General features: G+C 40.7%; 1 protein-coding gene across 3 annotated transcripts; it reads left to right on the forward strand.

Moving 5' to 3' along the window:
- Positions 1 to 2,619: 2,619 nt before the first annotated feature.
- Positions 2,620 to 15,228, forward strand: LOC120662270 (two-component response regulator-like PRR37). Of its 3 annotated transcripts, none has more exons than XM_039941451.1 (10): positions 2,620 to 2,788; positions 2,872 to 2,941; positions 3,145 to 3,593; positions 9,646 to 9,807; positions 9,923 to 10,056; positions 10,254 to 10,421; positions 12,772 to 12,958; positions 13,045 to 13,426; positions 13,508 to 14,351; positions 14,437 to 15,228. In XM_039941451.1, the coding sequence occupies exons 3-10, from the start codon at positions 3,281 to 3,283 to the stop codon at positions 14,482 to 14,484; spliced, it is 2,238 nt and encodes a 745-aa protein (XP_039797385.1). In that variant the 5' UTR covers positions 2,620 to 2,788; positions 2,872 to 2,941; positions 3,145 to 3,280; the 3' UTR covers positions 14,485 to 15,228. The 3 variants fall into 3 exon arrangements, with proteins under 3 accessions (XP_039797385.1, XP_039797383.1, XP_039797384.1); XM_039941449.1 differs by having other exon boundaries at positions 13,508 to 14,297; positions 14,733 to 15,228; XM_039941450.1 differs by lacking the exon at positions 2,872 to 2,941 and having other exon boundaries at positions 2,657 to 2,788; positions 13,508 to 14,297; positions 14,733 to 15,228.
- Positions 15,229 to 15,529: the final 301 nt, after the last annotated feature.

Raw genomic sequence — 15,529 nt, forward strand, 5'->3', positions numbered from 1 at the left:
TCTCTTACTTTTATTCGTGATTACTTGCTGTTGTCCGAAACAACGTAGATTTTTCAAAACTAGTATGATCAAAGGGATGTAGCGCACCTTTTGTTTAGATACTATAGGGACACACAAGTGTAATATAATTTGCTACAAAAATGAAAAAAAAATTCTGATAGGTTACTAGGAATGGGCACTCAATCAGTCACAAGTCACAACACTATTTTCTTTTCTTAAAAAAGGTAAGACGAGAGGAGAGGGAGCGGTGCGGGACAAAAATGTTTTCTGAACTGCTGATATCATATTAAGTGATTGAGGTGAGAAATAGAAAATGGTTCGCAGACTCGTCCCGTCAGATGAACTAGGTTTATTTTAAGATGCAATTTAGACTCGAGCATTTGATATAAAACAAATAATACTATATATGCCTGTATATGTAGGGGCCCATTTGGGAGGGTTCCTTCCTAGATGACGGCTTCATTAGTGAAGCTAAAAGCCGGTAAAACACAAAAACTAGTTTCACCTGCCTTCTAATTTATTTTAGCACTGCCTTATAAAAATAGATTCATGCTAAAATATCTCGATTTGTGTAAAACAGATGAATCCGAAGCCGAAATAAACCTTGCTAAACAGGATATCTTAAACCTTACATCTTCAATATTTAGACTAGTCTTAGTGTATAATTTTATTGTACTATTATTAAAACTGAGAATTTGACAATCAATCTGGATTAGTGTTATGGAGATGAAACTCCTATCTCCTCCTAAAAAACTCTCTTTCTTTCTTCTCTCTTCTCGTGATCATGATGACTCTGTTATATTAGCAATTAGCAATTTACTGATCTATATAACCCACTAAGTGTTATAATTGTATTTCTCTCAATTCTCATACTGCCACGTCATCAACCCACTAAGTGTCATGCTGCCATGTCATCAACCCACTAAGTGTCATAATTTCTATTTCTCTCCTATCATGTTTTCCATGTATTTCCACTATGTTGCGGTTCATCATAAGTATAAATAAAGAAGAAACCCAATATCCAAACTTTTTATTTATCAACTAAATATTACTCTATGTAACATACATATGTTAAATTTCCCTCTCTTTATTTTCTTTTATTATTGCCTCTTAAATGTTATTTTTATTTTCAATGTATTTCTTTTTATTATTGCCTCATGAATGGTATTTTTATTTATCAATTAAGTATTAATCTATCTAATATTAATAAATAAATAAATTTATATTTACTCCAAAAATGCAAAACAATTAGTCTCCTATAGTCTTTCTGTCTTCTAATATTGATGCATCCCACTAGGAATGTTAATTTATATTTCTCTTAAACCTTATTGAGTCACCAACGATGGAAGAAGCACTTCATCCACCTTCTGACCCTATCTCTTCATTTCTCTCATGTTTGTAACTTGATCATCCAAATTGTAGTTTCCATAAGTCTCTCTGTCTACCAATACCACCACCACCCCTTCCACTTCTTCTGATATGTACACCCCCAACACTCTATATATTTTGTCCGGTCGAAGCCCATCGCAGCGTTGCACACACACTCGACTCCATTATTCTATTCGGTTCTGGCAGCTCCTTGTCTTCCCTAGTTATTTCACTACTCTAAAATTCTACCTTGCGTCATTGTGGTTTGCAGGAAGAGCATCGTGCAGCAGAGACGTCGTCAATCCATATGTGTTCTCCACCTCCTGCCCCTAAGAGTTAAGGAGTAGAGTTGTTGCACGTGTTTCCTTTTCCACCATCACTAGAGTACTAATTCTGTCATTTACAAAATCTATGCTCGGGGAACCATGGATTCATGGTCACTGATTTTTTTTTGCAGGATTGTTCCTGTCTCTTCTCTTCCTTACATATTCATTCATTGTGTTATAATATTAGTTCTATGTTTGGTTGCTCTTTAATATTTTAATATTTGATACAATTATATTTGTACAACTTATTTCAATTATCAATATTACACATAACTGCATTCCTCACACTTTAATTTTTTTTCAAAATATTTGTAGAAACTTTGCTTAGCCAAGAGAGTCGATACAAAGTCGAATCACTTGCAGACTTTTCCATTTCCTCCCAGAATAAAATTAAAGCGATCTTACCATACCTATTATGATTTCTCTTTTTTTCAGTTTCATCAACTTGAATTTTTTATATGTGCACCAACTTTAGTATTTAAGCATATCTTATATATAATCATGCCATATATCTCAAATGCTATAATTGACTGCAACATCATATCTCCATCTTTTCAGTACACTCAACTTTAACATTTTTATCCAAAAATTCTGCAGCACCTCTCGCGAGGTATTCAACTAGTATGATATAAAATTTCACGAAACTGCTATGAAACCTCCGCTTAAACGGTGGCATACCCGGCGTCCCGTTGGGATTCCAGGGCGGGAGTATGACGCCGCTAAGCAAGCAAGGTTAACGGCGTGACGATCTTTCCCGCCGCGCCGAGCGGGATGGGATGGCCCGGCCCATCGGCAGGCCGAGCTGGACGGAGCGGTGTGGCCGCCAGGCGGGCCCGGGAGGCCATGTGGGGTGATATGCTCGCGGATCTCTGGGAGGCGCGCGGCTTTTGATTTCGTCGGATCTCGGGGTGGGCCACCACCGCCGCTGCCCACCTCGATTTGCTCCACGTCATCGCCCCCTCCCAATATTTATCTGCTCCTTGTGTGGAGATGGGCAACGACTCCCCCTCCGCCGCCGCAGGTCTCCGCCTCCGGCTGTCATGCCACTGCCTTCTCCTCCGCCCTCCGTTTCCTGACTCAGCCGCCGCCCCAAGGTACCTCCTCTCCTCTAATCGAGGCGTTCCATTCTGGGGACGGATCATGGATGTAATAATAATCTGCAAAATCCCGTCTGCAGTTTAGCTTTTTGGCAAGGCACGACCTCCCTCCGTCCCTCCTCCATTTGCTGACTCGCCTACACTAGAAAGGTATGCTGGCTGCTCCGCCCGCGTTCAATTCTTGGCGATCGTTGTTGCTAGGACTGGAGCGAGGACAAATCTGGATCCCACTCTGAACGAGCAAAATATACGACACTAGCAAATAGTAGCTCATCTTGCTTCCTCGTTCATTCTCTGAACCTATCTTCGTTCTGCTCATCTGTCTCCTCAACCACCTTCTTGTTTGCGCGCAGTGGATTTCTGAGTTGTTGGATGCAACAGAGGTGCTCTCCAAGGCAAGCGTAACATGTGCCCAACCATCTATTCATTAACTCAAGACCTGCCTCGGATCAATCCCGCCACTTTCGTCTACCTCTTCGAGTCTGGCTGATGGAAGGTGCCCGTCAGCAACCGGGCGTGGACGGACCTTTCCTCAGAGATGCCAGACTGCTTGGGAACGGCGCCGTGGGTGTGGCTGGAGACTATGGGCTCCAGCAGGGGGAGGACGACTTGAGGAGCAGTGATCCGGATGGCCCGCTCAGCGGGCCAACCGCTGGTCTGCAGCAGGGTGACATGGAAAACCACCAGCAGGTCTGTTGGGAGCGCGTCCTCCAGAAGAAGACTATCAAAGTCTTGCTCGTGGAGAGTGATGATTCAACTAGGCAGGTGGTCAGTGCCCTGCTTCGTCACTGCATGTATGAAGGTTTGTTTCGTCCCAATTCATCCTTCTGACCCCTCTATCAGTTACTTGAAAAGATCTGTTTTTACTTAACAGCTGTCTCTATTTAGTAGTGCCCACTACTTATGGACTAATCCCAACAAAATTCCATCACACCAATAGGGGGAGGTGTGTGTGTGTGTGTGTAGGGGTGGGCAATTGGTCAGACCGAACCGATCAGTTCGATTCATCAGTCTTTTTCAAAGTTCGGTCTTCAGAAATTTGAGACTGATCGGTCTTTTCTAAAACACAGGACCGAGACATTTCGGTCTCGGTTAGTTCGGTTCGGTCATGGCTGAACTAAAAAAAAGGCATGTGATAGCATAATTAATTAGAAATTGACAGCATTTTGCCTCTTTCAAAGCGCAAATCACAAGCAGTACATAATAGATGAAAAGACCAACACAGAATTACAGTTGTTTATATATCTACAGTTAACACTTCTATTGGGCTGGGCTGTTTTTGGGCTACGTAATGGGCCTTATACATAGTTTGGTCAATTCGGTTAACCGTGCTCAAAGACCGAACTAACCGTAGAAAGTTCGGTTACCTGGAGGCCAAGACCGAACTGCTGACTGAACATTTCGGTTTCGGTCTTTTCGGTCTCGGTTCCTGTCTTTTCGGTTCGGTCTTCGGTCCTCGGTTAATTATGCCCAGTCCTATGTGTGTGTGTGTGTGTGTGTGTTGGTAGAGCTGGGCATTCGGTTCCTCGGTTCTTTTGAAAATTTTGTCCCAGGAAATAGGAAGCGATCGGTTCTTTTTCAGATGTAGGAATCGATGAATTTTGGTTTCGGCGGTTCCGGTTCTAACCGAAGGAACCAAAATTTTTCAGGATGCATAAAATAGCCCATTCAATAGCAAATTTTAGGAGCATTTGAACTGAATTGATGTAGCAAATTTCAGGAGCATTTCAATAGTTCACTGCAGGATGCAATTGATGTAGCCTTTGTGGACAAGACAGAGAAAAGGGGAAGGAGAAGTGGCTGTGGGTGCCTGCATCGGTCAGCTGCGAGCGCTGGCCGTGTGGCAGGCGCTGGGTGGCTAGGGTCCCTGGGTCGAGGTTGGGGACTCGGCCACTCGGGGGGCGCTGGCCATGGCACCGTGCAGCGGGTGCAGTTTGCACGCGCTGGGCCACTGGCCTGGCCGGGGGCGTCTGGCTGAGGTGGCGGGTTCGGCGAGAGCTGAGCGTTGGGTAGCGGCGGGGGCCGGGTAGGAGGCGGTGGGGCTGGGGGCGCCGGCGGCCAAGGGGTGGATGGCACTGGCGAAGACGTGAAGTGGCAGGAGTGCGGATGGTGGGGACGGGGACGTTAGATGCGGATGACGGTCAGTGAGAGTGCGGGACTGGGTGGGAGCCTGGGGGAGTGGGAGGTGCGGTGCGGGGGGTGTGGGTTAGGTTTCACCCCTAGGGTTGGCTATTGGTCTGATGGGGGCTTAATGAGTTAATGGGATGAATGCTATTAATCTTTGTTCCCTCGATTAACCGAGAACTGAACTGAATTAACCGAGTAAATTCGGTTCCCAAGAGGAACCAAACTTCTCGGTTCTCGATTAAATTTGCCCAGTCCTATGTGTCTTTGTGTGTGTGTGTGTGGGGGGGGGGGGGGCTCAGGTTCAGAACCACAATATGAGTGGCCTAATGGCCGATCCATCGCAAACATTGGCCTACCCACCATGCCATGATTCCAGTTAAGACTAAATTCATGCTTCAGCTTCATCAGGTGAATTGTGTGAGCTACTTAATGTATTAGCCACTAATTTTGGATAATATTTTTTTAGAAAATGGAAATTGTTCTGTCCTCTACAAGTTGGTTTATTACAAATGGAGAACAAACATAACCGAAAGAATAAATTAAACGGGACGGAGTCCATTATTATTCGTCCATCCATTCTTGGCAAAAAAGGTCCATGGCCTTGACCTCTAATCTCAAGCTTGTCGAATGGAAGATCTTCATTACCTCCTTAGTCCTCACAGAGCAACGCCCACAACCGTTGTAAATAGCCTGCACAAAGGAAGGGTACTGTTTTTTTTTTCTTGAAAACAATATCATTACAGCAACACCAAATAGCCCAGCAAAGAGCTGTTTAAACCCACAAAGATAGTTAATTTATCTTTTTCTCTCTCTTTTTTTCCCCCAATAAGCCAGCTCCTAGCATATGTGACATAGATCATGGTGGTGTTAACCCAGTAGCGATATGAACTATTCTCCAAATGGACCGCATGATGACATTCAATGCTTAATTGTTTCATTGCAGTTACGGAAACAATACTTTTGGTTCCTGTCCAATTCCTTTTTGCTAGATTACCCTTTGTTAATATGGCTCCATGTCGAAGGTACCACAATAATATTTTTAATTTTAACCGGAATTTCCAGCCTCAAAATGAGAAAACAACACCCAGATTTAGCATGTATTGATGCATGAAGCATACTGAAAATTGACCATACTTATGTAATCCCAAGTAAAAGTGTATTTCTCATTTGATAAATGAATATGGGCTATTTTGGCTACTAAGTTATGCCAATCAATAAGCCTCTTACCCGTTAGCGCCCTACAGGAAGAAATATCTAGTGTCATTTGCCCCATTATGGTATGGTGATTAAGGACCATATTATATAGGATAGAGAACCGCTCCTTGAGAGGTATAGAACCTACCCAAGTGTCTTCTCAAAATCTAGCTTCGAACCCATCTTTTAGTTTGAATTTTGGAAGCCCTTGTAAAAAAATGTGAATCACCTGGTTTAATTTCCACCCTTGGCAAGGTCTTTGAGTTCACATACTTATTCCTGAGTAGGGTCTGCCATGTCCCTTGTTCATTTATCAACTGAAAAAGCCATTTACCCACAAGACATTTCTCCAGTTGGAGAACAGCTACACAATACTAGCGATAAAGGAAACCTTTTTCTGGTTTAAACCAGGATATCATACGAGTCTGACCATGTATTTTTTACTACTAGACATGTAATGCAGTAGAAGAATTGTTTAGTTGCATGTAGTTTTGCTAGCAAAATGTGCACTACTGGATCTAGGGCAAGTGGTATGTCTTTACAGTTTAAATGCTTGTGGCCCATCATGATTCTAAAACTGTAGTTTTCATAATTCATTTGAGTCAATTAGCGGATCCAATCCGGTTGGCTCTAGGACATATGTCCAACAATCTCCTGTTTGCATTAGAGTCAACCATACAAGTATTTTAATGCTCAAGCCCTTTAAGTGTGCGATCTGTTAGGTTCATGTATAGACATTTGTGACTCTTTAAAAAAATTTCTGGACCATAAATCATGGCACCTAGTAGGACATATTGATTCCTAAATTCACATAAAGTTCATATTGGTTGAACCTTGATGTACACGTGCACTGATCCTTTGCCGCATGATACTAGTCAAGTTCAAGGTGAGATTTGTACCACCCTTGTGATAGCTCTACCATTCACTTGATCTTGTATTGGATTATTTCACACAACTAATCTGTTTTGTCATATTTAGGTTAACCTCTTTAGCATGGCCTGGCTGTGCACTTTCTTAGTCCATCCACATCGAGGGGGTCCAACAATATCTCTCTCGTTTTTTGGGAGGGGAATATTCCATCTTGATGCACCAATATCCCATTCCATATTTCATTATGAATTTGAAAACTATTTTTTTTGTTTTTACATAAAGGAAGTTTCTGTTGAAATCAAGACAACCACATCAAGGTGATACAGCCATTTTGAAATTGCCCCCGACCTTTGCATGACTAGGATACATACAACCCATGAAACACGTGCACCAAAAGTTTTAATTGGATACAAAAGAAATTGCTAGGGATCATCAATTTGAAGACTAGGTTGCTATCTGTGCTCCTGGGTTAAACTCTCCCTAACCACCTGCTCCAAGTGCTGACATGCTGCTATAACAAAATCTTGTGAACCTGGATTATAAAGTGGGTAACTAAGAAATAATCAAGAGAAGAATTTTTGTTCTTGGCAAAAACAATATCATTCCTACATAGCCATAGTGACCAACTCGTAGCAGCCGCCCCCAACTAAGTAGTGGTTTCAAGTCCTTTCTAATTCCCCATAGCCAACTAACAAACAAATGTGAGTCCTGAAGCCATATGAATATGAAAAAAACTGCTTTTATAGCTACCCAATTACAGAGTAGCATTTGGTAGCTCCAAAATGCACCATCACACACAGTGAGAAACAGTTTCTATCTCGGGTAGTGAGAAACAGTTTCTATCTCGGGTCTAAGGAGTAGGTATTACATGAGCTCTTGATGGCACATATTAACATAACGGTCCCAACAAAAGTCTTGAAACAGGTCAAGTCCAACACCATGCTCCAAGCATCTTTCAGCACTGTTGTTAGGGTTTAGGGTTTAAGCACCATTACCCTAAAGTCCTAAACCCTTGGTATCTCCATATATATGGTCCATGAAACACGACCATAATTCAATACATGTGCTGGTTTATTGCTAACAAATAGTCACACACTTGCTAACCAATTGCCTCTCATGCATGCATGTGGTTCAACAAGCATCTGAACTTTCTTTCTTTTTTCCCCATGATGTAGGGTTGCATGTGCATATTAATTGCTTTCCCATCTTCTCTTCGTACATTTCTTTCTCATTTAGTGTACATAGCTGCTGGGGAGCACTGACTTGTTTAGTCAAAGGTAGTGGCACGATACAGTAGTTGTTAGGCATCGCCCCACTTCTGGATGTTTGTGAATGAGAAACTGGACTGATAACATAGTAGAACTCCTTACTTTATTTTTCCTAATATATATACTTCCTTCATTTTACAATATACTTACTTTTGTGCATAGACAAAGGAAACTCAACGTTGATCAAAATAAGTAATGAATCAACCTATAATTAGGTGTCTATCCCTTGAAACTCATAAAGAATGCTCTACATGGGTTGTTTTTTCCCCTCCACAAGCCAGACTTGAATCTATGAATCTATGAAACTCATAAAGAACTCATAAAGATGCTATCGAGGCTATGGACATACATTGTGATACAAAGGGAGTATTTCTTACTGACCGAATCTATGAATACTATGATGTATTGTTACTACATATAGAATTATTGTACCTTTAAGTATTATGGCTTAATAATTTTCTTCAATTTGAATTGTTGGAAGGAGGAAGGGGATGTAAAAGAAGAGAGTCTAAAGCTTCTCTTACAAAAAAGCACCAGCCAAAAAGCAGCGGATGGCTAGATAGCAGGGTGGGAACTTGTTGTGCAACAAAATCCATCCTTTCGACTAGGATGAGTGCCATATATACTCTACGCCTGACCTTCTGGCCCAGAGTAGTTTGGTAGGAGAAACCCCTCTTTACGCAACCTGAAATTCCAAAATTGTTAAAGTTGGATTGTTGGACAAGGTGGCTATCTAGTTGGTCTATCATTCGAACCAACAATTCTCAAAATAATGATGTTATAATATAGATATAGACTTAAATGGAAATAAATTGATGGTAATCATTGGAACAGATTATTCAGTGTGTACAGTTGATGTTTGCACAAATTAAATCGTTTCTTTATGCAACATTACATACCTCATCCACAGTTCTCTTGCTCCTTAAAAGGAAAAACCTTTTTTCTTTTGAAAAGAAACAGCAGGGGAAACCCCAACCTTGCAAACAATATTAGTTCGTTTAGTCACTTAGGATAGCAAGATGGTTTTTTCAAGCTTGAATTTTTTAAAGTTCTGATCTTGGTTGATCACTTAAGGCACTGCAATAGTCTTCATTAGAGGTGAGATTGATGATCCTCGGTCTACCTGAGTTCAGCTGTGCTCATGAACCACTAAACTACCATTTCAATCGCAAGTAGACAAATAATATAAGCATATAAGGCGATATGGAAACAAGATCTAAGCATCAACCTATAAGCCATGTTGGTGACTGTTTTGTTTGTTTGACTTTGTTGTTTTGAGTTCGGAGCTAATTGCACTTGAGTGATGTTTTGCACATATAATATTTTTTTAGTTGTGGCCATTGACTGACTGTTGATGTTCTTCAAAAACTGAGTTATTCTATTCATTTTTTTCAGTTATCCCGGCCGAAAACGGTCAGCAAGCATGGAGTTATCTTGAAGATATGCAAAACAGCATAGATCTTGTTTTGGCTGAGGTTTTTATGCCTGGTGTATCTGGAATATCTCTGCTGAGTAGGATCATGAGCCACAATATTTGCAAGAATATTCCAATGATTAGTAAGTAAACTTCGTCAACTCTATATTGCAATTCTTATAATGAACAGAATGTTGCTTTCAGCATTTATTTAGTTCCAATGCTTTTAGCTGCTACACTGATGTGGTTTGTGTGCAGTGATGTCTTCGAATGATGCCATGGGTACTGTCTTTAAATGTTTGTCAAAAGGTGCTGTTGACTTTTTAGTCAAGCCTATACGTAAGAATGAACTTAAGAACCTTTGGCAGCATGTGTGGAGACGGTGCCACAGTGTAAGTCGTTAGTGGTCTGGTTTACATATTATATTTTCTAGAAAATTGACCAAGGTTTACATATTATATTTTCTTGAAAGTCCATCAAGTACTAATTTGCTGCTTCAGTTTCAAGTTTTATTCTAATGCTTCGACTTTATTTCTGGTTCTCTGATGTATGGTTACTCTAAGCTAGAATTACCTGTTTTGGAACTCAGTCCAGTGGTAGTGGAAGCGAAAGTGGCATTCAGACACAGGAGTGTGCCAAATCAAAAAGCGGTGATGAATCCGATAACAACAGTGGTAGCAATGAAGACGAAGACGACGATGACGCAAGCATGGGACTTAATGCAAGGGATGGCAGTGATAATGGCAGTGGCACTCAAGTATGAGATTTGATGATTTTTTACTTGTTTATAAAGCTTTTTTTTGTCGGACACTTTATAAGCTTATTACTAGCTGTCATCATGTTATCCGAAGTATGAACTGAGTATCACTTAGAGTACAAGAAACTATTTTGACTGAACTTGTCTATAATCACCAAATGAAGTGTATTTGAGGTCATTTCACATAGTAGCTACGTTTAATTACATTTAGAACCACAGAATTAGATGATGTGTTCCTGCCACTGCTAAGCATTGAATTCATGTGGATCTGCATGCAATTCTATAAGTTTGCACACAAACTAGAGAATCCTTGTGATTTGGTTTAATTGCACCTAAGACACTTAAGTTCATATTGCCTGTGTTCTACTTTTTAGGCCAAAAAAAAAAAGACTGTAAGTGCCCCTTGTATGCTATACATGTATATGTTAGTCTAGTTTGCTTAAATAGTAGCAAGCACTCAATATAACCAGTTCTTAGTCCAGAATTCATTTAGAAATATGTGGCCATGCAAAACTTGAAAATGAATTGTTAGTTCAGAAACAAATGATTTTTTTTCCATATGTACAGACAATGAGTTTTGACATCCATTAGAAATATGTGGCTGTGCAAAACTTAAAAATGAATTGTTTGATTCAGAAACAAATGATTTTTATCGTATGTACAGCCAGTGATTTTTGACACCCATTTAGAAATATGTGCCTGTGCAAAACTTGAAAATGAATTGTTTAGTTCAGAAACAAATGATTTTTGTCACACAGCCAATGATTTTGACATTACAAGTTTGTACTGTTTAGTTCAGAAACAAATGATTTTTGTCACACAGCCAATGATTTTGACATTACAAGTTTGTACATGCAGCAGCCATGTTTGAAATTTTCACCTTTGCCACTTTGGTTTTCAATGCCATGTGTTTCCAGATCCACATTGTCAGACCCAATAGAGAATATTTTGTAACTTGGGAGTGACATATATACAGTTACTTCTAAACACAATGGAAAAAATTGCGCTTTTAGACTTGGATCCGTTAATTGAACTTTAATTCTTGTTAAACTTGTAGTTTCCAAATTGGCTGGGTTAACCTCTTTCCCTTTCCCCTTTTGTTTCTTTGGAATTTCTTTTGCACCGCTGTTGCTTTTTAATATAAATGTTTATAGTATTCTCATATGTACAACACAGTTATTACTAACAGTGTTAGGGAATCGGTACTGTATTTACAAAATGAACTAAGGTCATCATCGAATATTTCTCTGATCTGGTTGTGCAACAAATCAAATTTCATTATGTATCAATCAAAAGCATACTCTGTGCTGGGCACTCGATAAATCAAAGGTTCTCTGACAGAATTTACATGAAGCTGCGTATAGTTTCTGTTAGTTATCGTGGTCTTGAATTAGAGTTGGACAGCTGTAGATGTACTGAAACACTTCATATGAATAATCAAATTCACCTTTGAATAATACACATGGCTTTGCTGTTTGTGTTTAACTGGCCCTTAGAATTTGAGATTAGGCCTCCGGATTCAGTTACAACGCCAGATAGAGAATAAGAATCGAAGTATGTGTCAAAACTGCATCTATTAGGTCTATTTGCATATCCTACCATCAGACCACTATACATAACCTGATATGACAAGGATATAAGGGGTTTTATTACACATATTAATCAGGACACGATAAACAATCATTGGACAAACCTTTAATAATTGGATACCTCATAAGCAGGAAAAAAGAATCTACAGAGCTTGGTAACATGTGAAAAACAATAGCATTGCGGTGTGTGGGTCTTTTATGAGGTGGGATTTAAATGATCTGATGGGGTTGGGTGGCAATCAGAGAATGGTAAGTACATAATGTGAAGCATTTGAGATGCTAGACTCTTGGGAAAAGTGGTAGGTCGGTATGCATATTTCTGCATGATAACTAGATCCGGAAAGTATTTGGATAACAACTCAACAAAGTGTGTAACTCAAAACCTAGGAAGTAAATATTGGACTGCTATACGATAGAACTAATGTATTTCATGATGTGATATCATACTATTTTTATTTTAACTGATTATGAACAGGAGTGATCTACTCCTCTTTCTATAATTGTTGATGAACTGATTTTTCCCTTTTTGACTAAGCCTATGTATTTCATTATTCTCGTTTATTTTGCACAAAGCCAACCCTATTTTGTTTCTGTACTGAGCTATCTCACTGATAGGTGGGGTCTAGGCCCATGTATCAGTGAAAGATCTCAGCGGTAAACTGGCAATTAACACAATCTTCCTGACTAGCATCACTAGGTGGAGTAGCTATATCAACAGCATGGGCACATTTTAACTCATTTCCTTGTCAATTTGTTAAAAGGCGCAGAGCTCGTGGACTAAGCGTGCTGTGGAGATTGACAGTCCACAGGCTATGTCTCCAGATCAGTTAGCTGATCCACCTGATAGCACTTGTGCACAAGTGATCCACCCAAAATCGGAGATATGTAGCAACAGATGGCTACCAGGTACAAACAGCAGGAACTTCAAGAAGCAAAAAGACACTAATGGTATGGTATGCTTAACTGATTCAACATGCAATTTTACAAAATAAACTTCCTGACTATTGTTGATTAAATTTGTCAATTGCTTTCAGACGTGGGGAAGGACTTGGAGATAGGTGCCCCTAGAAATTTAAATATGGATCGTCAATCTTCCCCAAACGAGAGACCCATCAAACCAGCAGAAAACAATTCAAAGGAGTCAATGATGGAAAATTTGGAGGAGCCAACTGTTCGAGCTGCTGATCTAATTGGTTCGATGGCCAAAAACATGGATGCCCACCAGGCAGCAAAAGCTGCAGATGCCCCTAATTGCTCTTCCAAAGTGCCAGAAGGGAAAGATATGAACCGTGATAATGTTTCGCCATTACTTGAGTTGAGTTTGAAGAGGTCGAGATCATCTGCAGATTGTGCCAATACAGTCCAAGATGAACAACGGAATATATTAAGACGATCAGATCCCTCAGCATTCACAAGGTGCAAAACATAATATCAGTGTCATTAGTGAGTTATGAAAGCAACAGTACGTTGCGTACTAACTGTTGCTTTTGTTGCAAGGTACCATACATCTGTGGCTTCCAATCAAGGTGGGACAGGATTTGTCGGGAGCTGTTCGCCGCATGATAACAGCTCTGAAGCTATGAAAACGGACTCTACTTACAACATGAAGTCAAATTCAGATGCTGCTCCGATAAAACAAGTCTCCAATGGCAGTAGCAATAACAATGACATGGGTTCCACTACAAAGAATGTTGTGACAAAGCCTACTGCAAATGAGAGAGTGATGTCACCCTCAGCTATTAAGGCTAATGCACACACATCAGCGTTTCATCCTGTGCATCACTGGATGGTTCCAGCTAATGCAGCAGGAAAAGTGAAGGCTGATGAAATGGCAAACAATGCAACTAAGCATGGTCACCCTGGTGAAGTGCAAAGCAACCTCGTGCAACACCCTAGTCAAATGCTTTATGTCCATTTTGATGTGTCACGGGAGAATGGTGGGTCAGGAGCTCTGCAATGTGGTTCCTCCAACGTATTTGATCCTCCACTTGAAGGTCAAGCTGCCAACTATGGTGTGATTGGGAGCAACTCAGGCAGTAACAATGGAACCAATGGGCAGAATGGAAGCACCGCTGGTGCAAGTATGGCTGCTGCAAATGGTGAAAGGACAAACACGGAGATTGCTAATGGTGCCATTGAAAAAGGTGGACCTGGATGTGGCAATGGGAGTGGAAGTGGCAACGGCAATGACACATATGTGAAACGCTTCGCCCCAGCCATTACACCCCGAGAAGCACGACTGATGAAATATTGGGAGAAAAAGAAAGATCGAAACTTTGGGAAAAAGGTAGCCTGTTTTCAATTGAATGTTTCTATAGGCAGTGATTTAGGACCTTCTCATTTCCAACATACATGAACCAGCAAATAGTGTATCATCAAAAAAGTTTGCTTCAAAGGTTGGCTAAGTAGAATCTCGTACATACATGTTGTTTCAAAGGAATTATAAACATTATGTTTCTACTGCAAATAGGTAAGTATAATTGAAATACATTATGCTCAGAGATTACGAGCCTAACTTCTTTTACTTGATACAGCTGTGCTGTGGATATGTCTTTTCGGAAATTTGATTAATTGTTACTCTCAACATTTTGTGGCATACCTGAAATAAGCTACGAAGAAATGATTCTGTATTTTTGTTTCCCCTTCTTTGTTTGTGTATGATGTGTTTGAGAAAGCTTTGGTTAGGACCGGTTTCTTTCTGATGGCTGTCTGCCATTTTCAGGTGCGGTACCAGAGCAGAAAGAGGTTGGCCGATCAGCGGCCACGGGTCCGTGGACAGTTCGTGAAGCAAGATCAGGGCAGACGGGAAGGAGCTGGAGATAGATGACCCCCCTGGTGTGGCTCCTGCTCTGGCATGACTGCATTGGACTCCAAACACTTGACAATTATACAGTTGATCCTTCATTCCCATCATTGGTTTCTCCACATTCAGTGTCTACTACCTACCCTAGAAAGAATAAACAACGAACTCCTATCAATCAGTCCCCGTAAGCATGTAGAGGAGGAAGTGCATGGGCTGTAATTCTACGTGCGGATTCATGCTCGCTCCTATGTAACTAAGCATGTACAAGTGTACTCGTAATGTCTGAACCCCAGTACTGTTGTGTGTTGTCATGGTTTGGTCTTGGGTCAATTGTCAACAGAATGCACTGCGCAGCAGTTGGCTTGCTGCTGGTGCGGTGCGTCAGTTTCAGTCAATATATGTCATCTTTGCGTACTGTCGTGTTCCTTCGTCGTTGTTAACAGTTGTTCCCTGCCGAATGAAGTAGTGCCCGACTGACTTTACTGAACACAGTAGGTATGTTTTTTCCTCTGCATGTATGCAAACTAGGTAGCTGAATATACATGCATGATTACATGAGGAAGCATGCAACTACATATACCAATGCCCATTCACGCTCTTGTATAAAGATCAGTAGCGTTTCAAGATCTTTGCATCCATTCGATATAGCGATCTTGAAATCAATAAAACTTCCTTTGTTGAAAAAGCTATTTGATGCACAAAGGGATGCGTTTTCG

This window comes from Panicum virgatum, chromosome 2N (genome assembly GCF_016808335.1).
Source record: "Panicum virgatum strain AP13 chromosome 2N, P.virgatum_v5, whole genome shotgun sequence".
NCBI classification, from domain to species: Eukaryota; Viridiplantae; Streptophyta; class Magnoliopsida; order Poales; family Poaceae; genus Panicum; species Panicum virgatum.